Raw genomic sequence first — 27,158 nt, forward strand, 5'->3', positions numbered from 1 at the left:
TACACAAACCCAAGTAGTATTAAACAGTTTTAGTAATAAAAATTATGCCTTAAAGCACAACTCAGAACAGCCAGTAAATGACGAAGACTGGCAAAACAAAGGCAGCTGTAGAAAGTGGTGTGGGCTTCTTGGTGAGCTGTATCCATAACAGCCCCAAACCACGTTTTAATCCTGTCAAGCTCAAGATCATACGTCCTGAACCAGGCCAAAATTGTGGAATGGAGGACAGCACCTTCCCCACCCTCAGGAACAAGAACAACCCCCTACCCAGCACATTCTGGAAAGATTAAGGAGTTGTGACAGACTTCCTATTTAAACAAGTTATCAAAGAAAGGTTTGGATGTGGAGTGATTTTTATCAACAAATATGGCACTGACAAAAGCAATACACGAACAGCATGTGCAATTCTGGCATCCCACATTAAGAGAAAATGAAACTTTTTAAATGAAAGATCATGTACAAAAAGTAAACTGCAGAATATATTTGAAGTCTGAGTGAGAAAACTGAAGACTGTCTAAGTTATCTTAACAGCATAATCCCAATTAATGAACTGTAACACAAAAGAGGTCAGAATTTAATAGTTCCTCCCAGAGCTAGTTATTGATTTGTGAAAAGCAGAAAGAAATCTTGCTTCATTATCTACAACACATTCCTGGTTCCTCTGCATGCTGCTTACGTAACCAAAAGTCCCTTACACACCAATGCAACAGGGCTCAGTCTCTCCAAAGGATCCTGGCAGCGTTTGGTTTTGTTTGCATTACCTAACACATCACCTTCCAAACTGATGCTCAAAGATCTCAGCTATAATTCTTCATCACCTCATGCCCAAATTTTTAAAATGACACCAAGACAGTGTTTTCTTTACCATAGGTAGCATGCTCTGGACAAATGACAGCAAGTTGAAAACCAGAAATACGGTTTCCGGAAACCTTTTCTGGACCTAGTAATGCGTGAGTATTTTTATTTCCAGCTCTCTGTTACCAGATGTAAACTGAGTGACTAGAGCTGTGAAAACTCAACTTTGCCCTCTGAATTTATATTTGCTAATCATACCTATTGAACAGCGGCCAGGCTTTGGATGCTCCTGAAAGTTTGCTCCTTTGTATCAAGAAATCTGCTTGCTAATCCCATCACTGATCGCAGGAATAAAATAAATGTTTCTGAAAGTATCAGTAAAGCCTCAAATTTGTTACCAGATATCTGAAAACCATCCCAACCATAACAATCCCTTGAAAAAAGTTATAATGATGACAACATCAAAACTATCATTCCCTGACCAGTATATTCTTCCAAATACTTACATCCACCAGCTTTCGTATGTGCTTGTTAATGACAGTAGGGTCAGGTTTTGGTACCACTCCAGATGCCCACTCCAGTGGCACTACTGGCTTGTTAGGAGTTGTTGGGGAGGTAGGCTGCTGAGAGATGGATCAGAACACAAAGATTTTAAAATCTGAATCATGAAGTTGAATTTCCTACTTAAAGCAGCTCTATATGCCAGAGTTACGACCACAAACTACTGGAATCCCTGTGCTGTAAAAACATGCTTAGCAAAACATCAGGCAAGGTTTTAAATGGTTACTTGCCTCTGCTAACAGTTTCATTTGTGCTCCTCGTGGCACCTCACAGCTACACCGGCAGCAGCAGTGCCCAGAGAGCTCAGAAGCAAAGCGAGGCAGACTTTCCTCAGTGTTGTCTCTGGAGGGTTCAACAGCAATGAGACTTGGAGGAAGAGGGAAGGAAGGAAGACCTCTAGACATAGAGGGCGTCAGAAATAGGCAAACCCAGAAACCTGCTTTTCTCCTTCCTGGTACAGCCCCCAAGGAACATGCCATCATGATGCAGCCTGGCTCCAGCATCCTGCCGGAGGGACTGTGCCCAGGAGCCACGTGAGGGACTGCAGTGGCCTGGATAATTAAGTCTCCTGCTCTTTGTGGCACCCAGAAGAGGGCAGGATACAGAAGCAGGGACAAAACCATGCTCACTCATCCCACTGGCTTCCAGCTAAGGTGTGCTATGACAACATGGCAGGGAAATGCCAACACCGTAGTGGAACAAGAGTGAAATCTTTCCGGGCAGGGACAGGAGCAAATTTACAGTAGACCAGGATGCACAGCTTAATTCATCTAGTCAGCCTGAGCAGAAAGTGGCTAACCTTTGACTTGGTCTCCAGATAACACCAACCAGACTATTTTATTTTGAAAACAGCATGGTCCTGTGAAAATGGTAGCTGACAGCCCACCTGATACACAGAGCACACCACTACGGTGATCTGGGAGAAGCTCTGCCACGCAGCTCAGCCTGTTCAAGTAGAAAATATAGGACAAATCTGAACAGTTTCAGGTAAGGCTTCAAAAACCACCAGGCAGCATGGAAAATGCTGCAAAGCATACTGGCCTTCTCCTGCATCTGCCACTGGACAGCTGGCAGGTAAAGCAGTCTCAAGCAGAAAAATTTCAGCGTTGTTTGTATCAGAAGGGAGATGGCCCTCAGCCTCAGAAGGTCCCTGTATTAGCTGATGAGCAAGCTGTTTCCCTGTGAACTGGTATGAGTTGAGTGGGAGATCATTAAGCCATCTAAAAATGTTACATTTGTTATTGTATATAACAAAGGTATTGTAGACTTTGACACTGAGATGAAATACAGTGACAAGGTCACACCCTACCACATTTGTTGGGGGGGGGGGGGGGGGCAGGGAGGGGAAATAAAGAAAGGTGTGTTAGTAGGTTGCTTTATTCACTTGGCTTTTCCTTATTCAATTGTCAAAACATCTTCTATCAGTCCTCAATGGCTCTTGACTCAAACAAATCTGCACAGCTAAGTTTAAGGAAGAAAAAAAATCCTTATGTCCACAGAATTAAATTCCAGCAGGAAATACAGTGACAGCAGGGCATCCAGGTCTATATGCCAAAAGCACACAGAGATGTTTTAATCTTAAAATTAAGGTCACCACATAGTGATGGACCAACATGTTGGCAAGTGTTTTCACTCTAAAAATATGCGTAAAACACGTAACATGCCAGTATTATGATATTCTTACAGCTATGGTCAGAGAAGAAATTTGAAATGTGCCTTCTCTTAAAAGAAATCTTAGACTAAAGGGACTCAAAGCACCAGTATCAAGGTGTCAGAGTGGTGCTAGACTACAGAGTCCTCACAGAGAGCTTTTAACTGGTCTGAGTGCAAAATGGCAGAAAGAGACTGAAATCCACTGGAGTGTTCCTCTTTCTTCTGGGCTATTTCATTTGAAGCCTCATTCGATGTTTATGTTTTTTGACAACCTGCAACAAAACTTCATGTTACTGCCCACTAGCCAAAGGGAAATGTCAGTTCCTCCTATTTCACTCACAGGAAAAACCATAATTTTATTTAGGTTTTTGAAATGCACACAATAAGGAAAGGTACCAATCAGTGCCAGAGACTACCTAGCTGAATTTATTGAACATTCAGAAACACTATATCTGGTCATGCTGTTTGTGGTTCAGCCTGTATCTCCTGTCTGTTTCACCAGCACAGGGATAATGGTATCATAGACTGAAAAAGTATTTTCAGATGGATGCAAACATCTGTGTATCTTGGCATTGAAATAAATTCTACTCAAAAGCAAAAATATCTTATGTAAGTGTGTCTTCAGAGGCATAACTGTACTAGGCAGAGTTGTCTTCTAGCCAACAGCTGTACTAGTAAAGACTCCCCAGAAGATAACTAATGTACAGGGAAAAGCAAGACAGTGTGAAAGGGAGATGCTATAGTACTGACTGCTGGCAGTCAGTCTTCAGTATTTTTTAAGGCTGCGAAACTGACTGAAGAGTCTCCTCCCAGTTTTAGCAGAATGAAAGCCTTGCTCCATTCCCTGTAGACAGCAGGTTTGTATGTTAACGGACCAGCTCCACTTTTGCCTCAAAAACGACTGCAGCAGCATGAGGCACTTCCTCTGCAATGCACCTGCATGGGAGTTGCACCCATACAACAATAAATCAAGCAGCAGTTGGAATGATATAACTACGCTGTCATGTTGCCTTTGACAAGTTTTTCCACATACAAAAGCTCTACCAATTCTTTTCCCTCTAATATAACTTGTGTGCTTTGGCACTCCATCAAGGAGAAGTATGCTTCAAATAGTCCAGCTTCTGTCGATTCAGCTGTAGCTTTTTACCCGTTGGTGTGCTGCAACAGCTCAATGTCACTGGTTATTCATTGACCGTTATGCAGACAACCCCCACAATTGCTGGGTACTGTTGAAGTTCACAGCACTGTTTATATTTCTTTTGTCTTTCTTAAAGCTCAGGCTGGAGATCAAAGCAGCAATGTGATGATTTTCTTCATTTGCAGTAGTGGCCCATTAGTCCTTCCCACAGCAGAGAGCTGTAACAAACCAGCTTTATTGGCAGTAGTGGGAGCACGAGGGAGCCAGAATAACTGCGACAAATGGGAACTGTTGTGGTTAAATCATGCCCAGCAAGGACTGGAGACTCAGTAATGAAATTCCAGGTCTTCAAACTGAGTTAGTGTTGACTATGGAAATAATCAATAGCTTCCTTACTATTGCTCATCATCCGCCCTTGAAAGCTCACACACAGAGTCCTCAAACTGGTCTCCCAAGAGTGATAAACTATCTTAAAACCCAGATAAGCCCTCTACTTGGAAATTAAGGGGTTCTGCTTCCTTGCTTGCTTTTAAGAATACTTTAAAAACATAAAAAGCACTGCAACGGATCACCTCAGACTACTGGACTCTGCTCTCACACTCTGCTAAACCTTTCCAGTCACCCTTAGTTTCTGCTTGAGTCAGAGTTGAGAGGGCTCAGCCTGAGAACATCATGTGCGAGATATGATAGGTAATAAGGATGTTAATGCACTGATTAAATACTCAGAGGGAAGAGGAGTTCTCAGACTTTGGCAGCAGAAGAGAGAGTAACACTCTAAATGATATTCAACTATTAATTAGGAGATTTATCTGTATCCTCAGACTTGCAAAACATAATGAAAAATGCATCAATGCAGCATTATCTTAGGTTGTACTACTAAAAAAGTAATATCTATTCCGAGGTGTTTAAACATTGCCTGAGAGCCCAAGATACAGCCAGTTCTACATATGCAAACAGTTTTTAAAATACTACAGCTAATGGTGTGCCTTACCTAAAACAAATCTTTGGACTCAGTTTATATAACTGTACTAGCATCCAGAAAATGAAGTAATGGTCATGCAATAAATAGATGTAAACTTAGAAAGGATATCTTCACATAAAGCAGAACTATGTTTTCCAGAGCTTGCAGAAGTTTTGTTGAAAAATAATTAATAATGAAGTCTGGCATGTTTCACTATTTACTTCTTCCAATATGCACTAAAACCTCTTTATGAGTGACTGTGTTTACTATACAAGCATATACACTAAAAAGCTTAATGTATTTCCTTATTTGTAGTCACATAAACTGTCATTTAAAAATTTAATCAACTACATGAAGACAAAATAAGCAACATGTCAAAATGCAGTAAAAGATGACCTACAGATTTGGAGTTCCTTGGTTCCAGCACCAGCGAGAGCTTGTAGATATCATCTTCAGTGTGATAGAGGTCCAGAGACAGCTATGTGTAAGAAAAAAGGGAAAAAGCAGTAATATTTATTACACTGGGTTGGATATGATGGGCTTGTAAGCAGATATATACCTCCCACTGAAGCTAAACAAAAAGTTTTGCTACTCAGAGTTCACGGTACACACCAAAGCTGTGTGCAGCTGCTCAGAAAGCAGCTTTTCACAGAGCTGCAGAATCACCTCCTTTTAGGCAGAATTTTGTGCAATGAGTAAGATAGGAGTTGTGTCCTTTCCCAAGATAGGTACACATCCTAGAGCAAACACATGGCTTTAAAGATGTCTGGGTATTGCATTTTTAGTTTTGTTTAGCCATAACACTACGCTGATCTTTGCGCTTCATAATTTGGTTATGGGCACCAGTGAAAGCCTGAGCATCCTTCAGGTTCCTTCACCCAGCCGGCATGCTGATGTCATAGGGGAATGTAAGGACCCGTCCTAAAGCTAACAAAGGTCCAGTAACTGCTGTAACTAATGTCATTCACGTACTTAGTTATCCAGTGACTGTATTCTTAGGTTCCTTGGTGGTATAAAATAAGCAGAACTCAGTAGGAGCACATGATATTATCAGGTCATGCTGGGATGGACAGCAGAATTGCTAGCTTAAAAGGCCTTTCCCTATTTCTATTAAAGAGCAGAGTTTCCTCAGCAGGCCAGATGAGCAGGGTGTGGATTTGGGGATGGAAATGCATTAGTATTTACAAACGTGCTCAGTATCTCCCTCTCCCTGACTTATCTGACCTTATCATAAGCAGCAGTTACAACTTCATTAGGCACAATGTGTAAGCCCACAGTGAACAATGTATTGTCTGGCACAGAAGTTTCAAATACTAGCAAAAACACTACAAGCATGACGACTATGCAATTATATAAGCTCTCATTTTATATTTTATTTACAGTTTTGCTCTGATGGATAGTGTAATAAGAGTTTTCCTAGGACAACTGTTACAGCAGGTGGCAGTTTCCATTATAATTTGACTTTCATTGCTGTCCTACTTTTCCCAAGTAATCGGGGGGGGGGGGGGGGGAGGAATTGAGGAGGATGGGGGAGTGATCAGAAAGGCATGACTTTTTTTTTTTTATAAGTGGAACTTACTGAACACAAGTTAGGGAGGTGACTTTCAATTTGATTGTTTAGATATTTCTCATTCTCTTCACTAGACTGTACAAATGACTGGGACTTTCCAGTCATTTGCATATAGTCTCAGAACAGGTTAGATAAATAGCTGTTGAGACCTAAAAATAGCGGAAGAAAAATGGTGGCACCAAATAAGTTCTAACAGAGTTAGTAAAAATACACTATAGTCTAGCTGAGAGACTGAGATCCACTTTCAATCGACAGAAAGTGATGAAACATTTACCCACAGGCTTTTATTCACACTGTGAAATAAAAACAATGTGGAAATACTGCACAGCAGGTAAGGAAACCTATCAAGTATCCTTACCAAATCTAAGTTTTCTAATGATGAAGATGTCATTACAGCTATTAATCCTCTCTGGTGTGCTGCCAAGATCATGCTTAGGTCCTCTTTTACTACTTCTACTTATTAGCTCCATGTTTTGGATGCCAGGGACTGGTACAGAACTGGGTACAGAGGCAGTGGAAATGGAGCAACTGTGGCCAATAAGGCAGGAAAGGAGGAAGAACTACACAGCCTAATAGCAAGCACACGGTAAGTAGTGAGTCCATCTTCATGTAACACACTCTGGCTCACCAGCAGCTGAGTTGAGCCACATTTACTTCTCTTGTCCATATAACTCAGACTCATTTACACATGTCAAGGGAGGACTTACATCACTAAAGCTCCCCCTCAGCTTTTGCAGTCTCCTGCGCAGGTAAACCTGGCATTTGTCTCACTGCCCTCCCTACAGCAAAACTTTGCCTTATTTGTGGCATGTTAACTTCCATGCAAAATATTGGCTTCTTTCAGCTGCTTGTTCAAAGCTAAAATTCTGTGAGCTAGAAGCTGATTTTTCATGCTGACTATAAGATGGAGGGTGTGGCAGTGGCAAGGAGAGCATACTTCTAACTTTGTGTGCAGACATTTAAGGCCAGAGAGGGACCAACTTTCCAAAATGCTGATCATTCAGCAGCTACCACTGAAGCCAGGGAGACCTCTTGTTTCCCTTTCACCCTTTTGGTCTGTAAGCACAATAGCATCTGAAAAGTGCCTGTAAGACCCTTGACCAGGTTGCCTGAAGTTTACCACCAAGCACTCACCCCAATTTTTAAGCCAAGCTTAAAAATCACTTGGGCTTAAAAATCACTTAAAAATCACTTCATAGCTCTTAATGCAGTCTCCCCAGACATCACCATTTCCAAACAGCTTGAAAGGTATCAGCTCCCCCAGCATGGATAGGGCTCGAGGAAAAGAAAAACCTGGGCAAATTCCCACATACCCATGAAATACCCATTTTATCTTTTTGTGCAAGTTGTTGGACTAGCAAACCAGCACCCAGAGATTTACTTATCAAGCAAGCACAGGCCAGGCTGTTAGCACTTGCTAAGCGTGGTGTAAAAGGCAGCACTGCAAGGGAGGGAGGTCAGACAAGAGATTTACACATTGCTTATCTGGACAAAACACCTACTAAAAGCTTGCCCAGATAGAAGTGGCTTTATGGGAAAACAACAGAAGTGAACAAATAATTGGGTCAGCTGATTCACACACGAATGTAAAGCACTCAACACATTTACTAGTTTTGAAAGGGAGTTTCTCTAAGTAAGGTAAAGATGAGAAAAGATTTTACAGTTTACATTGGAAAGGGAAGACCTAGCAATAAATAGGTATTTCTTCAGGCTCTGAAAACTGAGGATGCCTTTGGCAGCAAGGGAGGCTGAACCTGCTAAAAGACCATTTGCATGTAGCAAGGTCAACTATTTTTATCAGCGGTTCTTTTCAGCTTTGGGCTGCAATCCTAGCTTTTCTTCTCCTCTTTCTCTGACACCAGCTTTAAAACTTTCTTATTAACAAAAAGATTGACAGAAACATCTCGTCTACTATATAAGTTCATTATTACTGTTTAAGAGACCACTGTTAAAAAACATAAATATTGTATTCATATGTACAGGTGAGGACAAAACTGCTATACTGGAAGAAAAATGAGAATATTCATATCATGATATGTACCAAAATTCTGGTCCAGGAACTTTTTGTAGAAATTTGGTTTTTTCTTTGCAGGAGTCACCATCTTAAATCAAAACTCCCATACTATCAAATGTACTTGACCCACAACTACACTTCCAGCAACTACTATGAAGACAGAATTACCCTGGAAAGGTTTTAGGATACTCATGGCTGTCTCCATCATTACTAAAAGGTACCACCATGGAATCATTCTAACAGGTAAAAGGCAGCAGAAGTTAATTTTAACCCATGATCAGGTCTGAAATCAACACTGCAGCATGCAGCTTCATTTATTTACAATCAGATTGACTCAGCTGTAAGCAAAGTCAGGAAAATTATATTAGGAATGAATACATCAGAGCATCATAAGTGAAAAGGTATGTGTCGTATTCAATTACTTCTAGTAAATGAAATATGTTGAATTAAATACAAAAATATAAATAAATCCCCAATCATTTTGCTGAAAACAGAAGGAGGAAAATATTTTTTTTAAAAAGGCAAAACAGATCACTATATAAACTCAGGTTGATGCAACGATGGATATGACCCTGAAAGGTTTTAGAAAAATCTGAAGATTTCTGCTCTTTTTGCAAAACAGGCTGCCACCCAAAAGGGAGAAGAGCAGCTACTGAAAATGTCAGCAGCAGTTCAGCTTTCATCTCTCACTTCACATTGTCTAATTTCTGCCCTTTTGGACTCAGTTTTTTATTGCTCAGTTCCCTAAAGCCTGAGGTTCCACTTCCCGCTACTCACAGCCAAGCTTGTAGGAAACTGAACTTTCAGAAATGACCAGGGAGGGAGAGAGTGGCGTGAGGTAAGAAAGCAAGTCTCAATCCCCACAAAAACAAGGTAATAAATATCTGCCTTTATTATCCAGTATTTAAATTAAAGGGGTGTTACAGTGGGCAACACACTGTCCCTTCTCTTTCCTGTCCCACTAACCAGGATTAGGACTTATTCCCAGATTGTTCCATACAAGGTGCAACAAGAAGTTTTCCTATCCCCCCCCAACTTTCCCATTCCTCATTATAATGAAGTCACAGGTATATCCATACCAGCTTGGTAGCTCCAAGCTCAGGCTCATATTTGTTGGCCTCCATAGACTCTCTGTAACTGATCAGTCCCAGCATAAATCCATGACAAACTACAACCTCTGCTTACTTTCTAGATATGCACATTTCTGAGCATTTTAAATTAAAGCATGAAAGGAAAAAATTCAAGGCTCCTGCCCTGTAGCCCTCCAGTTAAGGCATTTACCTAGAACGAGCTAGGTAATGACAGTCAGCTCCGGTCTGTGACCTCATTGAAAAAAAACTGGGATTTGGTTCCCACCTCCCCAGGGAGTGGGGACAATACTGAGACATTGCCTGTTCTGGACACAGTTATTCAGAGATAGTAAAATTCTTTTCCTGGCTTTTGATCTGATTTTCTTCTGTCATCTAAAAGAGAAAAAAGAAATTTGGAAGAAAATGCATTCAAGAAGTTCATGCTACCCAAGAAAATAAACAGAGGAAAAATTCTTAAATTTGTCCTATTTACACACAGGCCTTGTTTATTTCTAAGTTTATTTTTTAAATAATTCTATTGATTTAGGGAGAGTGGAGATATTCTCTTTCAGTCTGAATTAGAGATCTGAAAGACAAAGTTAAATAACAAGAACAGAAACAGCATAAAATGATTACATATTAAGAGAGTCCTTTACCTAACATGACATGTTTCAGACTACTCCCAGGTGAGCAGGTGACTTTTATTTGCTTGCAACATCAACTGTTTTATAACAAACAACATGCCTTTTTTCAAGTTGCACAGGTTCTATCTTTAACTCCGAAATACTGGGTTTTGCCCATGACCTGAACAAATTGTGGTGCTGGGTCAAACACTGCTACAGTTGAGATCGGTGCTAAAATGACTACATTTCAATAGAAACAGGATTTGGCCTTATGGTTCAGGCTCTACACTTCAGAATGTTTTGAGATAAAGTGTAATATTTATCAAAACAACATTTGTTGTCTACAAATCAAAAAGGGGACTGAAAATTCATTCTTTTTAGTTCCACTTTTTTCTTTTTTTAAAAAAAGTTTTATTCAGCCTTTTTAAAATCTCACTTTCCTTTGGTTTGAAGTGGGACATTCAAATCCTCATCTGTAATTTGTGCGTCCAAGTTTCAGACCTCCCCAAATGTAGCCACTGCCAAGGGGGAAAGACATGGGAAAGAGCAGGGGTTGCAGGTACTGTTTGACATCATTTAACATCCAGTTTTTATTTACTGGATAGGAAGAGTACTGTGTCACAAACAAAGCACAGGCAAACAAGAACAGAGTGATGCCTAAGCTGGAATTTCATTTTTGTGTCCATGTCAACACACCACCTGATCTTTGCACAGGAGACATAAGCCTCAATTCTAAGTAGTCAGATCTTAGTTTTTATTTTTCCTTAACACACCTTTCTATCACCCTGACAATAATTAATTGATAACAATCCCATTACTGCTTCCAGCCATCACATACTACAGTAATGAAGCTCTTTGACTTTATTCACACCTCCTGTGAACTTGTTTCTGTTTTGTATTCTCTCCCTTTTCTTTTACAAAACTGGGATAACAATGCACTTATGTCTACAGATATGAATATTCCTACTGACATTCAACATCTGAATAACAGAAGTTAATTGAAACATGCTCAATACTTACAGTTAGAAGGTTAATTAAATCCATATTAGGCTCTAAATGATGAGAGGCAGTTTGCAGGGAAACCAGTTCACTCAAGGTGATGGATAGTTGCTGCATTTTCACTATGTTAACTTTATTCTCGTCTATCCAGTCAGGAAAAATGACATGGACAGCAATCAAGTCTTTCAAATGAACTCCTAAAATAGGGATTTTGAAGCCAACGCAGTCAGCAAAAGCCTTACGGTAGTTGCAGTAGTTTCCATTGGAAGAGACCAGCTCTGTCATTTCATTCCAGTCCTACAAAGAGCCAGAGAAGCATTCATAGCATTTCCTTAATCTGTTCTAAATGATCACAACTCATGTCAGGGTGTCGACAATGTTAATTTCCTTTCTGGCACAGGCAATCAAGCAGAGGATCTCCATCAGCTGAGCCTTCTCCACTGAGAGGAATGCAATCAAAGTGCCTTTTAGGATGCCCTGCAGTGATCCAGGTATTGTGCTGGTGAGACACCTGCACTGCAGAACCCATCAGACCTCAGAGAGGTGATGTTCTGCTCAATATGTCTATATTCAGGAGTCCACCATACCTTTGTGACTTCTGAAGACATATGAGAATGAGTTTCTTTCAGGCGAGAAATAGAGCTGTGGCTTAGACCTCCCACAACTGCCATCAGTGTGTTGAAGTTCTGGAGGTGAAGGAGCTTCTGCAGGAGAGATTGATCATGCATAATTAAAAACCAAGGAAATACATGTGGCAGCTATCTGGTGTCACACACAACAAGCTAAAGGAGACAATCTATCACTACTAAAGCAGAAATCACTAAACCAGGAGACATAACAGAACGGTTCAGCATCTTTTTAAAATTGGCTTAGCTCAAAAGAAACAAACAACAGTGACAGTTGTCAAGTAGAATACAACAAAGGAAAATTATTTTATAGTTATATCTGCTAGTTAAAAAATGCAGATACCACACCTGAACAAATAACATGTAGTGATGTTGAACAGGCTATTCATTGAGAAAACAGCAAAAAGAGAATCATAGAATCATCAAATGTCCTGAGTTGGAAGGGACACACAAGAATCATCAAGTCTAACTCCTGCCCCTGCACAGTCAATCCCAAATTCACACCATATCTCTGAAGGCATTGTCCAAGTGCTTATTGAATAGTGTCAGGCTTGGCGCCATGACTGCCTCCCTGGGAAGCCTGTTCCAGTGATCCACCACCCTCTGGGTGAAGAACCTTTTTGTAATATCTACCATAAACCTCCCCTGGCACATCTCCCTGCCATTATCTCAGGTCCTATCGTTGGTCTCCAAAGAGAGCAGCACCTGCTCCTCTTCCTCACCTTCTGAGGAAGCTGTAGACAGCAATGAGGTCTCCCCTCAGTCTCATCTCCTCCAGGCTGAACAAACCAAGTGTATTTAGCTGCTCCTTATATGGTCTCCCCTCTAAACCCTTCACCAACTTCGTGGCCCTCCTCTGGACACTCTCTGGCAGCTTTGTATCCTTAATGTACTGTGGCACCCAACACTGCACACAGTGCTCAAGGTGAGGCTGCACCAGCACAGAGTAGAGCAGGACAATCCCTTCCCTCGCCCAGCTGCAATGCAGTGCTTGATGCACCCCAGGACATGGTTGGCCCTCTTGGCTGCCAGGGCACATTGTTGGCTCACATTCAGCTTGCCGTTGACCAGAACCCCCCAGGTCCCTCTCTGCAGAGCTGTTCTCCAGTCTCCCATACCCCAGCCTGTCTGTACATCCAGGGTTGCTGTGCCCCAGGTGTAAAATTCGGTACTTGCCTTTGTTGAACTTCATATGCTTGGTGTTGTGCAGCTCTTTAAGAGCACCCAGTTATTTGTTTACTGCAACCTCTATTTATATTATTGTTTTATACTGGTAGAAAAAGGCTCATATGCAAGACTTACCTGTGCAACATTGATAAACTTTGTGATTACTTCTGCCCTTTGCTGGGGCGTTGGTTTGCTGAGAACCATGAGCTGAACCCATTTGGAGATACCATTAAATAAAGCAATAGATCTCTCCAAAGTAGGATTGTTCTCCAAGCAGCCACGGGTTACATAACTTTGGTAGTCTGTGAACTAACAGAGAAAAGGTGTTTTCAGTAAAACAGTGACAACTTAAGAACGAAATTGAAACTTTGTTTTTTTCTTTTTAAAGCTCTTCTTGTTTAGAAAGTGATGAAGAGCCAGGGTCAGCAGGCCCTGCTGCACATCAGTTCTTTCTGAAAAGATTTTTGTTGATTTTTTTTTTAATCTTACATGTCAACTTAAAACTTTAGTGTTTGTGTGTCAGGTAATACAGGAGCCTGCATTATGAGCATGATTTCTACTTCCATGTAATTATCTTTCCCATAATTTACTCAACACTTACAACATTTTATTCTGTGTAGTTTTATTTGACACCCTCATGGCATGATATTCTATAGGAATTATCTAGTGCTACAAGCAAGCAGCATATAAATAAGAGCTTTCACCCCACTCCAATATCCTGACCAACTCCATTGCTGATGTAAAGAGAGAAATCTTGGCCCCACTGAAATCTGTAGGAGCTCTGTCACTCTTCACAGGAGCTTGAACTGCATCCCAAGAAGCTAACTGCACCCATTCTCTTCCTTCTATGTCAAAAAATTCTGTTGCACAAGGAGCTAATTCTGATAAATCTTGCTCCTTTTGATGTTATTGTTCAATCCCTGTGTGTTCATGGACATGGTTCTACATAGGAGAACAACGGCTCCCAAGAATTAGAGTTCCCTAAATGTTTTGAAAACATTTTTCAGCTGTCCCTTAAAGACAGATTTTCAGAAGCTGATGACATAACTTTAGCTTAGGTAGGGAGTTGCTTACATTGCCAGCCAACATGGGTTTCTTGGTCTTAGCTGATCAAAAATTGCCTGCTAGAAGACAGACTAGAACACCATACGATGGCATACACTTTTGCACAGCAGATGCTCATCTCAGAGCTGCAGATATTGTTCAGATACTTTTAAATGTTTTCTGTTATAGTTAACACTGTATAGTTAACTGTTATAGTTAACACTGCCCTTCCTTCTCCCTCATATTTTTTTTAAATAGGTAAAACCAAAGACAGGATTCAGACTAATCATCATCTACAATTACATAGCTTTGAGATAACAAGTAGTACAAGATCAATTAACTCTAATTGTTTGCAGCTAAACATCTGAGATGACAGCAAAGTTCAAGCCAAAGAATTAACAGACAAATTAGAAACAACAAGAAAAAAAGAACACTCATTGCAGGTCTAAGTTTTCTTTCTGGAATTCTCAAAGGAATTGAAATATATCTTAAGTCTAGTTAGAAATCCATGCCTTTTTTTCTTGTCCCTCCATCTTTCCTTGAGCTTAGCATTGCACAGATCACCGTAGAGTGTTTTGCCATGATTTTAAGTCTAGAGTAATGAACCTTTGAACATTATTAAATTACATCAAAAGCGATTCTATTTAGACTGTTTTCAGCTCCTCATTGATCTCTTTTTCCTTCCTCTTGAAACAAACAAAAAGCCTCATATATTTTTCTTAGTTTTGCAGTTTGATTTCTTTCATGCTTCTAAACACTTAAAAAAAGTCTAATTTTTTTTCTGAAGAGAGCTTGTTGTCTTGAGAACTTACTGCTTCCATTTGCCACCAGATACAGTGGCATCATGTGACCTTTTCATATGGATATTTGCCAGCAGAAATCAGCATTTCTTTTGGCATTTGGGTTATTAATTTGTTTTGCCTTAGCTTCTGCTTTCATTTTCATCCGTTTTTGCCTCTTGTTCATGTACAATCCTGTGTAAAAAGAAGCAAATGTATCTGAATTTTCCTCAGTGCCAATATGGGAGAAGGAGGAAAAAGTAGTTGTGCAGTCTCTGTTCTTGCAGATTTTCAAGACCCAACTGGCTAAGTCCCTGAGGAACATGATCTATCTCAGAGCTGACCCTGCTTTGGGCAGGAGCTTGGCCTAGAGGCCTCCTGAGATCCCTTCCAACCTGAATTACGTTCTGATCCTAAGTTGGCAAATGAAAGGACAGTTTCTGAGGAAGCAGTTGGGAGTAACCAGAGACTACAGAAGGACTATATATATTTCAGTGTCTTCAAAAATTATTCATTGCAAAGAGTCTGACATTTTGTGAAAAGTAACTAACTATTTGAGGGGAAAAAAAAACCCTGAAGATTTTGAACAATAATATTAGTTTAATCAATTGCTGCAACACATGGCTGCAGTAGCTTTTAGCACTAATTTTTGCCCAGAAAGGATCAGTCATGAAAAAGACTAAGGAAGAGCTGGTGCAGCCTTGGCTATGTACACCATATGAAGGATTATAAAATTTTACTACCCTTTGTAGTAACATAGAAATGTCAAGGGAAAAAAGTCATAAATGTTAAACCATCTGAACACTCTTTAAGGAGAGGCTCATAATTGCAGGTGACAAAGTTGTAGGTTTCTTACTGAAATTCTCCTAAAAGATTTATGTTCCAGAAAAGTGAGATGTTCAGCTAGCTCAATGGGCTCCAGATGGTCAAACAGCAGGCAGGCTTTTCCTTTCTTGGAAATCCTCTTCCTCTGTGTAACTCTTCTCATCCAGTCATAGGAAGGACTGCAACAGAAAAATAGGTATAATTCTCAGTTCTGTTTGGGTATATGTAAGTGTAGCCCACAGTTTGCACACATAGTATAAAATTACCAGGAGACAGACCATGAACTTTCTGACCTGTGTCATCCAGCACATGACAAACACTCGGAGTAAGACCCATTCAGGTACATAACAGAAGATAAGAGTTTTGGAGGCACTACTGAAAATCATAAATAATAGGAGTTTTCTATCAGAATGAAAAGACAATGTACTTTTGTCTATGATACAGGAAGCCATAATTAAAAAATGCTTTGTAAATACAAGAAGAACAGGTCACACCAAATTCTGATACAAAATAAAAAAAAGACTTGAATAACATCAAGGATTAATTTTTACTCTGTAAGACCACAGGTCCATGAAATAACAGAACAACAGAAACAGTCAGTCAAACTGCTAACAAAACAGTACGAAGTGGGTGGGCAACAAGGGAAATAATTTGCTTGCAAGCAATGGAATAATTCCTACCCATATACAGTAAAAGCACTTCAGAGAGCAGAAGGAGGTTGCTAACAATATTTTAAAATGAAGATTTTAAGAGGCAATATTAATGTGATTTCACTAGTACTATTCTTGCACGAAGTCTTGCAACCTTCATTGAGATTAGTAGTGCTGTCCTTCCAGGTTATTATGCCATTTTTAAATAAGGAACAATCATTATGCCTATGTCATATTTTAAAAGAAAATCTACAATATCAGGTGAGATACAAGAGCCTGTCTGTGATGTTTAAAAGGTAACTTTCATTTCAGCATGTCAAAGAAATAGTAGTGTAATCATTTTGATGTAATAAAACTACAAAAATAAATGCTAAAGATTATCCAGTTAAATCATAGAAAAGAAGTACACAGAAAACCATTAGAAAAAATTAAGAGGTTACTGATGACAGAACAAAAAAGCTTCCCTGAGAAAATACAAGATTAACACAACATGCCAGTCACTGCAGTGCTTGTCATTCTGTACGAAAAATTATAGGAAAAAAGTAATATTAATCACTTAATTGGCACTAGCTTTTTCAGGAAAATTATTTCTTTCCTGTTTATATTAAAAACTTACATACAGATAAGAATCTTCTTTTTACTGTGACACTACAACTAGAATTCCAAATTCCTAGTAACTTCAAATTTAGAAGAAAATATAACCTTTTTGTAACTGCTTTTCTGCTTTTTTGAGATCAAGATGGCTCTTAATATTTTTAGATTTTGCACAGAACTAGAATTCTGCTGTTACAGAGACAGAGAAAAAGATGTTGAAGCTCATAACATGCTTACATGCTGGAGATATCAATGAGATGGATGTGATCCTCATATCCGAGCTGGCTGGCTACTTCTCGAAACTCTTCAGTCAAACGAATCAGCCCAAGATCCAAGTTAAACTCTGCAGGAAATTCCAAAATCCAGTATCTGAAATCCACAGACAGCGGTTCAGAGATGCCCAGGTATTCAGGTGTAACATTCAGTATCTGCATGTATATACTCACATTTTATTCAATAGGACTTATAAATATTTCAGACCCAGTGGCTTTTGGGCAAAGAGGGTGGACTCCTCCAGCTTGTTGCTGCTGTGATTTTCGGTGACACTGAAGTGGCAGAAGCCACTTTATCATAATTTCCTTTGGTTAACTCACCACAGCACAACACAGCAGCATTCTATTGAAATGTGAAATTAAAATGATGCCTCAGGTGACACTTGCAAAAGGCACACACATGTGTTCTGACTCGTGCTCTCAGGGCAGCCAAATCACACTTGCACTTATCTCCTAAGTGAGAAACTTTATCTGCTCAGAAAAGATTTTTCAATGAAAATGAAAATGTGAATCTGAGTAGCAGTTCTACCACGATAACCATGTAAATGAGATGTCTCTTCTGCTGTTTAAGGGGTATGGAAAAGGCTTTATCAGTCCTGCTTTCAATACCTCTCTACCTTTATTCACTGTGATATAACAGTCCAGAGGAAGAAAGAAAAGGCATTTGTTTGAGGGAAGGGGGTTATATCATGTTATCTTAAAAACTCCTGCTTTCCCTTTTACAGAGAGATGCTCCTACACAAGCACAGCCTAACACATGAAAGCTTTCTGATAGAAACAGGGATCAGTGCAAGGATCAGAACATACTCAACCCATAATAGCTTTGGCATCACTAACAATCTCCTGTCATCATAAACTATGTAGGGATTGTGTAGACTGAAGCTGACTGCCCAGAGACAATCTTCCTCTAACGCATTAGATTACATCTTGAAGCGAAATGTCTTTCTCCTCTGTGTGGCATTGAACTAGTCTCACTCTGAGACATGTCACACTCAAGCACTACGTAAATCATAGCACAAGTTTTCAATCAGCTTTTTACATCAAAACAGTTAGGTGTCTTAAGGCTGGATGGCTCAATGTAAACCATGGATTTCAAAGCACAGAAATTCACTCTTCACTATAGACTAGAGATCAAGTAAAAAAAATAAAAACAAAAGCTTTATATTTCCATGGTTTAGTTTTAATCTTTACAAAAAGAAATTACATTGGTACCATTCACAGAAGTGTAAAACCAAAATGCTAGAGGACCAGAAGCATGCTTACCTCATGAAATAGCAGATTTTCAATCTAAATTCATTGCAGTTCTCCCCATGGGCATCTCTATATGTAAGATAGTTAAAGAAAGCATTGTATACCTTGGAACAGTAATACTGTTTTTATCCACAGAAGACTTTGACACTAGACCAGCTGAATAAAAAACAGTATCAAACTTTTCTTCTAGAGATAACCATAGTATGCTCTGATATTTCATTCACTTTCACAGCATCTTAGGGGACACAGACCATTTCCTGGCTGCCAGTTTGTTTTTTGCCCTAACAAAAATGCCTCTATTATACTATTCTGAATATTCTGCTGAATAGTTTCTTGCCAGCTCTGGTTAACCAAATATGATAGTACTTCTGATTATTGAAGACTTTAAGAGGTATAAATGACATGTAGGTGCTTAGCTACCACTGAAAGCTCATACTAGTCCAAGGCCAGCTGGTCATTACATGTTTGAAAATTTATCTTGGCAATATATTTTCACTTATTCAAAGTTAATTCAAAGTATGCCTCAGCAAAATTGTACATATGGATAAAGTCCACAATTCATAGCAGAAAGAAGCTCACAGACTTCCGCCTTTTAGGTTGAAAAAAATCTCATCCCTAAAGCTTGTTTGTCACTAATTAATTGACACATTTTTACATGCAGTTCACAGAAACAATCTGCTTTTGATGATGTAATGTTCAATTTGCAAGTCTTCCTGAAAGGATATGTGGACAGAAGCTTGCCAGCCAGCTCTGTGGAAGGCAGATACCACCGGTGCATTAAAAGAAAGGTTCTTGGCAAATGGCTGGAGCACCGATTTCCTTTGTCATCTGCAAAAGAGAAACAAGGGAGTTAACCACATTTTTCATGAACGAGAGAATTTTTATACCTCCAGTGGAGTCAGAGACAGGACCAGAAGTGGAAATGTGAGGTCATTATCTACCAAATAGGTAGGAAACACACACAAAGAACACAAATGCTCCTTCAGTGATAACTCCTGCTAGATTGTAGTGGTAGGTAAAAAAAAAAAATCAGTGTAGATAATAGGCCATAGCTCAAAAAACAGGGTATGGACAGCACTATGCTAAAGGTTATCCAAAGAGATTGCCAATAATCCAAAGAGACTGCCAGTAATCTGAGGAATGAATCCAAAACTCGTCCACCAAAAGGGCAGGGAAATTATTTATGTACAACTACTTACAACATTTATTGTAGCTTTATAGTTTTATGCTAACGATTACATTGTTAAAGAAGGGATGGGCCTCAAGGAATTAAATATTTCAAAGCAACACCTCACATCCGTGCCCAGGGTCCCATCTCCAGCTGCTGTACAGATCCTTCCACCTTTGCAACATAGCCACTGAAACTACAGAAGGAGTTATTCCCTAGCATGCTGACTGACCTTCAGTGTTCCTCAACATCTGCAATCTTACAGTATTTTCTGTCTTGACTTTTAAAAGACAGTGGTTGATACGCATGCATCAAACAGGAACTACACATGGACTACACTTGTCAAGAAAGTGTGTATACAAGGAAGAGAGGCACGATTTCCAACAGACAACAAGTATATGGGCTCTGCTACCTCTCATTAGTTATTTAGAACAAGTTTGATAGATGTCTACAAACACGGATATATGGGGATGCACTACATTCAGTAGCAAGATCTGCCCCTTAATTATTTAATCTCTCTCACCTTTAGATACTGATTTCTCTCCACAAGGGGAAAAAAAATCAATATCTCACTCCAGTCACAGGCTGTCCTGCATTTCAAGAGAATCTAAATGTAGCTTTGTGAGTTAAGGCTCCATTTCAAAGCATTTAAGCCCATCCCATGAACTCATCTGGCTGCAATGTGACATATGTCATGATTAATGGTGTTATGGATCAAGGTCTATTTCATCACTTCTTTCCCTCAAACCTGGTAGATCACATTTTAATAAGAGTAAAAAGATTACATGAGCCTTAAGTCATATTCTTGCCAATTAATGCTTGATGATTTGGAAAACCTTTCAAAAAAATTGACTGGTCAGAAATGCAGCTGTGTAACCACTCAAGACAAAGATCCATGCCAGAAATAACTCCTTAATAATTCAACTAAACAGTTCTTTTGGTGAGGGCCAGGTTTTTACAAACCTCTGTACTCACCATTGTGCATTATCTGTATTAAGAAAATTTAATACAGTATGTATGTGATTAAAATTCTGGCCCATGTGATTCTGGGCCAGAATGAAACACGGAAAATTTTACAGAACAAAAACATTGTTTGCCAAGGGAAAGACTGGCTAAACCACAGAACAACAGGGGTTATATTATAAGATTAATTTCAAGAACAGCAAAGTAAAATATTGAAAAAGCATACCAAACATTTCAATACAAGCATTCAAAAGCTCATCTAATGTTGCAGCCTTCCCAAGCGTGTTTGACCCCATTGTTCTTTAATCGTTGTCAAAAAATAAGAGACATTTTCACCAAGTAGGACACTTCTTCAGCTGTAAAGCTTTTTCACTTTATTGTTGGTTGCATTCTTAGCTGGACTTCAAGGAAAATCTGAAGAAAGTAAAAGAAATCATAATTATATCACTATATGGAAGACTTATCAGGATGCAATGTTTACAGTTCAACGCATCTTTTCTATAAACTTTTTTTTGCCCACACGATACAGAACACATGAAAGACTGACATAAACTTTCCCTACATTCCAGCTGTGTTTTTAACATTGTCCAGTTGTTTGTCCACTAGCACAGAATAAATCCATAGCAAGGGTCATAAAATAGAAACCAGGTGGTAAATGAAGGCATGCATGTACAATGATATACATTTTGCTCGGGTAATTTTATTTACATTTGATAAGTCACTTTTTGTTAATAGCCCTACTTTCATGTTTTTAAGCATAATCATTTTTTTTCCTAACGTTACTGGCTCATGATAATCCTAACGGTCTTAATTAGCACAGACCGCATAAAATGTTTAATGAAGTTCATAGCAAACATGAAACTAGGAGGTGATTTTTCAAAGAACCTTAAGATTAGTTCCTACAGCTTTTTAAAATAAATCTTCCCATGGTAGCTGTACATTCTAAGAAAGCTGAACACATACAGAAGCTTCTGAATTGTACCATACATCTAATATGCATTTAATTATTGAATATCTATTTACCTGAAAAATGCACAAGATACTCTGTTACAAGTTTTCAGAAATAATTTTACAGGTTAGATTTAAAGGAGGGAAAAAATCAGTATTTTATTGTTTATCTGTGACTAAGCCCCACTACTGCCTGGCCATAACAAGTGTTCGAAATGTGACATAAAATAACAAAGTACATCCAGCAACTTTTCTAGGAAAAGAGCTAAGAGTAGAGCTAAAACAGTCCTTGAAATTAAACAATGCAGGAATTTGGGAAATTTATTTTCAGAAGTTGTTGCACGTAACATGACTTTTTAATGCTGTTCATGCAAAACACTGATGAACTATATACCTGCTTTAATTCACCCACAAATATAAAATTTTTTAAACCTACCATATCACAGACCTCAAACTGCAAATTCAACCCTGGTAGGACTGGCATCCTGCACCCTTTTTACTAACCCACCCTGATCCAAGTGCCACTATTACAACGAGCACAGAGTGCTCTGAGCTAGGCCCCTGCAGCCCTGCAGACATCACCGTGGTCCAGCCACTCAGGGGCCACCAGGCAGTTGCAGCTTTGCTGGCCCTGCTGGTGTCACCTCAGCCAGCCAGCTCACAGCCTCGGCGTGGGCACGCGTGCTCCTTCCTCAGCAAAAGGCAGGGCCAATGTATCTGGACTCAACTCCTACTTCCCAGAAAAAGGAGAAAATGCTGCTCATTCAGACTAGGTCTGCACTACTGAACTGACCATGCGCAGACTGGCTCCCAGGTGCTGACGCCAACTAGCAGAGGTTGGCCTGTATCTACGCCAGTAAAGCCTCCCAGCCTCCCAAACAGAGCTGGTGCATGAAACTTGCCCATTGCTGGCCTATGCTAACTCCCACCTGCACCTTGAATCCACTTAGGAGACCACAAACTGGTCAGGAACCCTCTAGCAGCACAGTATATTGCATCCCAGACCTGGAATTGTCCTGCACTGGATAATTCTCTACAGACTCAGCTTCAGAGTCCTGCAGGGCTCAGGCTGCTCTAAGCATGCAGCGGTGTTTTGCTTGGAAGACCTTCAAAATGTACCATTCAGCCAAAGATACTATTAATCCTAAATGGGTGTCTACAGCCAGATTTTTTTCTTGTCCCATCCAACAAAGGATTTAGACATGAGACACTTTTCCCTGAAGCTGAGGGTAGGACCCTGGATGAAATAAGCACAGCTCACTGAGCAGGGAGTTTCTGCAAGTCAGTGAACACATGCAGCTCAGGTCAGCCAACAGCAAACACAAGCAGAGAGGTACAAGCATTCAGTCCTGCCCCACCCGTGCCTTCCTCATAGCCAGAAGAAAGCACTTTCCCCTTGGTGGTGCAGAACTCCCTCTTGAAGGAACACGTCTGTTTTTCCAGGAATTGGCGCAGAGCTCCTACTTGCAACAAATTGGGAAAAAGCTACTGCTTTTACACAACAGTAAGCAGCCAGAGCACTCACCTAAGAAAAAGGGGAAGGTCGGTATACAGTGGTCCTTGGCTTTGAACCCACGCTTGGCATTGTAGCAGAAGGCACCCCAACAGTTAGCTGTGGGGCTAGGTTGGGCAGCCCTTCCTGCTAGAGCTGGGCCATCATGCAAAAACCAAAGTTGTCTGAAGTGGACCAGAGGGAGAATACAGGGCTCTCTAACCTGCTGGTCATGCCACACATAAGCCAGGGCTACCCTAGGTTCAGTCTTTCTTCCCAAGACTGTTTATGTATTTAATGTGAAAAAAAGTTAATAGAGCATTTGCTTGGTTTACTTGCTTTCAGAGTTAGCCAGCAGCTGAGCAGTGTTTTTCAAGATCACAGCTTTGCAGTTTGGTAGCTATATTTTGCTAAAATCTGACTTTGGGCATGTTTGTCCTTTTTGACTATCCCAAAATCCTTCTCTAAGTGCTTAAATTACTGGCTTGATTTTTCACAGAGCCAGCTATCTAGCTCTTCCAACTTCATCTGACTTAGGGTATTTTTCAGGAGAAGAAAAATAAAAAATGACATTAGCTATTTCAAAATATTTTTAGTCAACTCTTCAGAAAATAGAATTGAGAAAAGCTATTGTATTTTCTGCCTATCCCTTGAAAATTGCTGAGGCTGAAATGTAGGAGGGGCAGAGATTTGATCTGGCTTTTCAGTTTTGTTAGTATTATCATCCTCCATAATAAATAGCATAGGACAGTATCATGTCCATCATCTGTTGGCAACAGTATAAAGGCAGCCATATAGTAAATAACAAGTAATGTGCTGTGTGAAATTGGAGGACTTTTTTTAATTATATGCAACTACTTAACTAGTAGATATCTAGATCCTGATGTTACACTACGACCCCCAACCCCCCACAGCCTATGTGACCACTAAAGTGTGTTATCCTCATAATGCTTCTAAAAGAAGTATAAAACATTTCCACCAGAGAAAGAACTGTCTGACTGGGCTAAGCCACATATCCCCAGCTGAGCCAAAATCTGATATCACATCTCAACAGCAGACTCCAACAACCACAATGATTACATCATTATTTGTGTGATTAAGCACTGCTGTTCTACTAGAATGATAAACATCTTGTCTATGTCATGCCACAATGGTATCCAACCACACCAGCACCTCGAGAGATGCACGAGTAAAATACAACTATAAATTTTATCTGCATAAATTAAATTATATTCGGATAGTCAATGGTTCAATGCAAGAGAAGCACAAAAAGAAAAAATCATAGCAGAGCTTTTCTACATGTAAAGAATTAAAACCTTTAGAAATAAGTGGTTACCAATGAAAAATTGATTGCCAAAGATGCAGTTGGACCTCCAAATAAAGATAACCTAGAGAATCTCTGCCCCCAAGTGCTTCCCAACAAAACTCTGAAACATCTCACTGCCATCCAGCCGTTTCAGGAGGATTCAGGAAAGCTGGATAAGAAAAACAGAGCTCATGCAATGAGATCACATAGTTAGTGAATGATTGCATACTATAGTGAAACTAAAACAATAAATTTTTGCCTTATAATGGAATTACAAATCCATTTTACTGTAGCTAACAGAGCCTATTAAGACACAGGTGGCACACAGCTACCCTTCTTTATTTCTTAATCAGGCCACTTGAAACTACAGACTCCACTGCAAGTCTTGCTGGTAACCTGCCACAGGCTGGGAAGGGATATCGGGGCAATAGTCAGGGATAGTGGAAGGGTAGGAATACGATCAATACAGACCTTAGCACCCCCTCAAAGCCTATAGCTTTGTCTAAAGGACCCCCTTCAATTACGTCATAGACACAACCATAACATTCCTATGAACCAATTCAAGGTATCAGGCATGTCATTTAATGAAAAATGACCATTAAAGGATGCACACTTCCTACTTGGGGGGAAAACAGAAACCTCTGCAGTGATGTGCCCAGAGGTTAGAGGTTCATGAGGGACTGAATTACAAAACATAGATTCCCTTCCAAGTCTTGTTGTCACCCCGACTGCCACATGCACACAGATAGTTACTTTGAGCAGATGGCTTTCCTTAGCGCTCTTGTGGCATTTTGTGTTCAACATTTTGGAAGTCTTGAGATGGCACTATTGTGGACTGTCTTGATAGAAGAGAAGACTGAGGTGGGATTTCATAAATACCTATAAATATCTAAAGGGTCGGTGTCAGGATGATGGGACTGGACTCCTTTCAATAGTGCCCAACGACAGGACAAGGGGCAATGGGCACAAGTTGGAACATGGGAAGATCCACCTCAATATGAGAAAAAACTTCTTTCCTGTGAGGGTGCCAGAGCAGTGGAACAGGCTGCCCAGAGAGGCTGTGGAGTCTCCTTCTCTGGAGACATTCAAAACCCGCTTGGATGCGTTCCTGTGCCCCTGCTCTAGGTGTCCCTGCTTAAGTAGGGGGTTGGACAAGATGATCTCCAGAGGTCCCTTCCAACCCCTACCACTCTGTGATTCTGTGATAGATGTATTTAAAACAAATGTGTATGCTGTGAGCTCTTGAGACAGATGTGGCTGGGTGTAATACATTAGTTTTTAAAAGAAACAGGATACCCTGCCAGCAGACTTGTGGTCTTATGCAAAAGCACCAAATGGTGTGAAGAGAGTGGGCAGCATGCAGTCAAGTTTTAAATGTTGGCTACCGTTGTTAGTAAAACCAAAAGACATCACTTTTACTGCTGGAGGCTACTAAGGGGAGGTCCACACCTACAAGTTATGGCAGTTTAACTAATATTAAAATGTCAAGCCAGCACAAATCCCTGTGTGGGTACTTTCATATGGATTTCAAGCACATTATATTGGCTACAGGTGCAAGCTAAACCAATAAGTCAGGTTTAAACAGGCTTAAATTTGACATACAGAATAATATTTATTTAGCTATATGAAATTGAAACAGCTTTTTAGCCAAGCCAAAGTAAACATACATGTAGCATTTTCCTCATTAATTAAAAGTGGGTTATTTTCCTTCTACTTAGGGACAATAAATAGAGCCACATGCAAAAAGTTCAACTTTGACACAGAGGCACCTCTATGGGTCTCAGTTTATCCATAAACTTTGTAGAAGCCTACACACAGGAGACTCATATTCTTTACAAGATTGGGACATTCTTGGGGGTTTAAGTAAGTCAGATTTCCTCTCCTCTCCTCCTCCCCCCCCCAAGCCTACAAAACACATCACTTAATGTTTGCATTAAACAGCTTCCACCTGGCTGCTGGAGAAAGAGTGCTAAATGTGAGCAGCTAAACAAGGAAATCAAATCAGTAGCATTATGCAGAAAAAGAAGCCAAGAAGAAATCGAGTCTCTCATGAGAAGGTTTAAGGGTAACTTCCCTTGCTACACCTTTGTCCTTTATCCTGTCTTGCTCATGTCCAGGGCAAGGTCTTCAGGACAGAGTTCATCTGCTACCCTGTAGATGTAGCGGAGGCTCTCATAACGAGGCTCTTTCTTGTGATTAGTCTCCATGCACATTAGTGTAATTACCATAATAAAAATCCCAGCTGGGACACATAATGGCTGCACCTTTGCCTACACAGGTGCAATCAAGATGTCTCTTTAGGCTCAGGTCAACAGAGGTCCTAGATTGCCTAATGTATGGTTTCTGAAGTTTTTTTGCCTCCAAGCAGTTAAATATTTCTTGTGGGTGGTCAGCACCAGTTTATTTATTACAGTACACAACGGCTCATTTCTAGAAAACTCTGAGCAAGTGACATATGTGGTCAGGTTTCTCCAGCATCTGATGTGCTGAAGCTGTGCTAGGCAGGAAAAGGCAGTTATGCTAGGCTGTCAGGCAGCCTAATGCCACCGCTTCTGTCCCAGCCCATGACCTCAACCATCACATGCAGCTGGCTGCAGGATGGCACATCTGGCTTACTGATGATGTTTGTCATGTAGAGTGGGGACACAGAACAAGGGAGAGATTGTGGTGCTGCTCCATGAATGCAAGA

At 40.1% G+C, this 27,158-nt stretch overlaps 1 protein-coding gene across 8 annotated transcripts in view; it reads right to left on the reverse strand.

Annotated features, from left to right (window-relative positions):
* Positions 1–27,158, reverse strand: part of RASGRP3 (RAS guanyl releasing protein 3) — a 66,271-nt gene that overhangs the window by 10,962 nt on the left and 28,151 nt on the right. For 4 of the 8 annotated variants that reach the window (XM_075089252.1, XM_075089253.1, XM_075089254.1 and 1 more), the window contains 10 exons: positions 20,950–21,137; positions 19,326–19,420; positions 18,605–18,675; positions 17,307–17,438; positions 15,857–16,004; positions 13,313–13,486; positions 11,972–12,088; positions 11,406–11,681; positions 5,509–5,586; positions 1,302–1,418 (listed from right to left, as the gene is read on the reverse strand). In XM_075089252.1, coding sequence (XP_074945353.1) covers positions 1,302–1,418; positions 5,509–5,586; positions 11,406–11,681; positions 11,972–12,088; positions 13,313–13,486; positions 15,857–16,004; positions 17,307–17,438; positions 18,605–18,675; positions 19,326–19,420; positions 20,950–21,019 — 1,278 coding nt within the window. In that variant the 5' untranslated portion in view covers positions 21,020–21,137. Of the gene's footprint in view, positions 1–1,301; positions 1,419–5,508; positions 5,587–11,405; positions 11,682–11,971; positions 12,089–13,312; positions 13,487–15,856; positions 16,005–17,306; positions 17,439–18,604; positions 18,676–19,317; positions 19,421–20,949; positions 21,138–27,158 lie in introns of all 8 variants that reach the window. The other 4 variants (XM_075089256.1, XM_075089257.1, XM_075089258.1 and 1 more) reach the window with 2 other exon arrangements.

Source organism: Phalacrocorax aristotelis, chromosome 3 (assembly GCF_949628215.1).
Source record: "Phalacrocorax aristotelis chromosome 3, bGulAri2.1, whole genome shotgun sequence".
Classification (NCBI taxonomy): domain Eukaryota; kingdom Metazoa; phylum Chordata; class Aves; order Suliformes; family Phalacrocoracidae; genus Phalacrocorax; species Phalacrocorax aristotelis.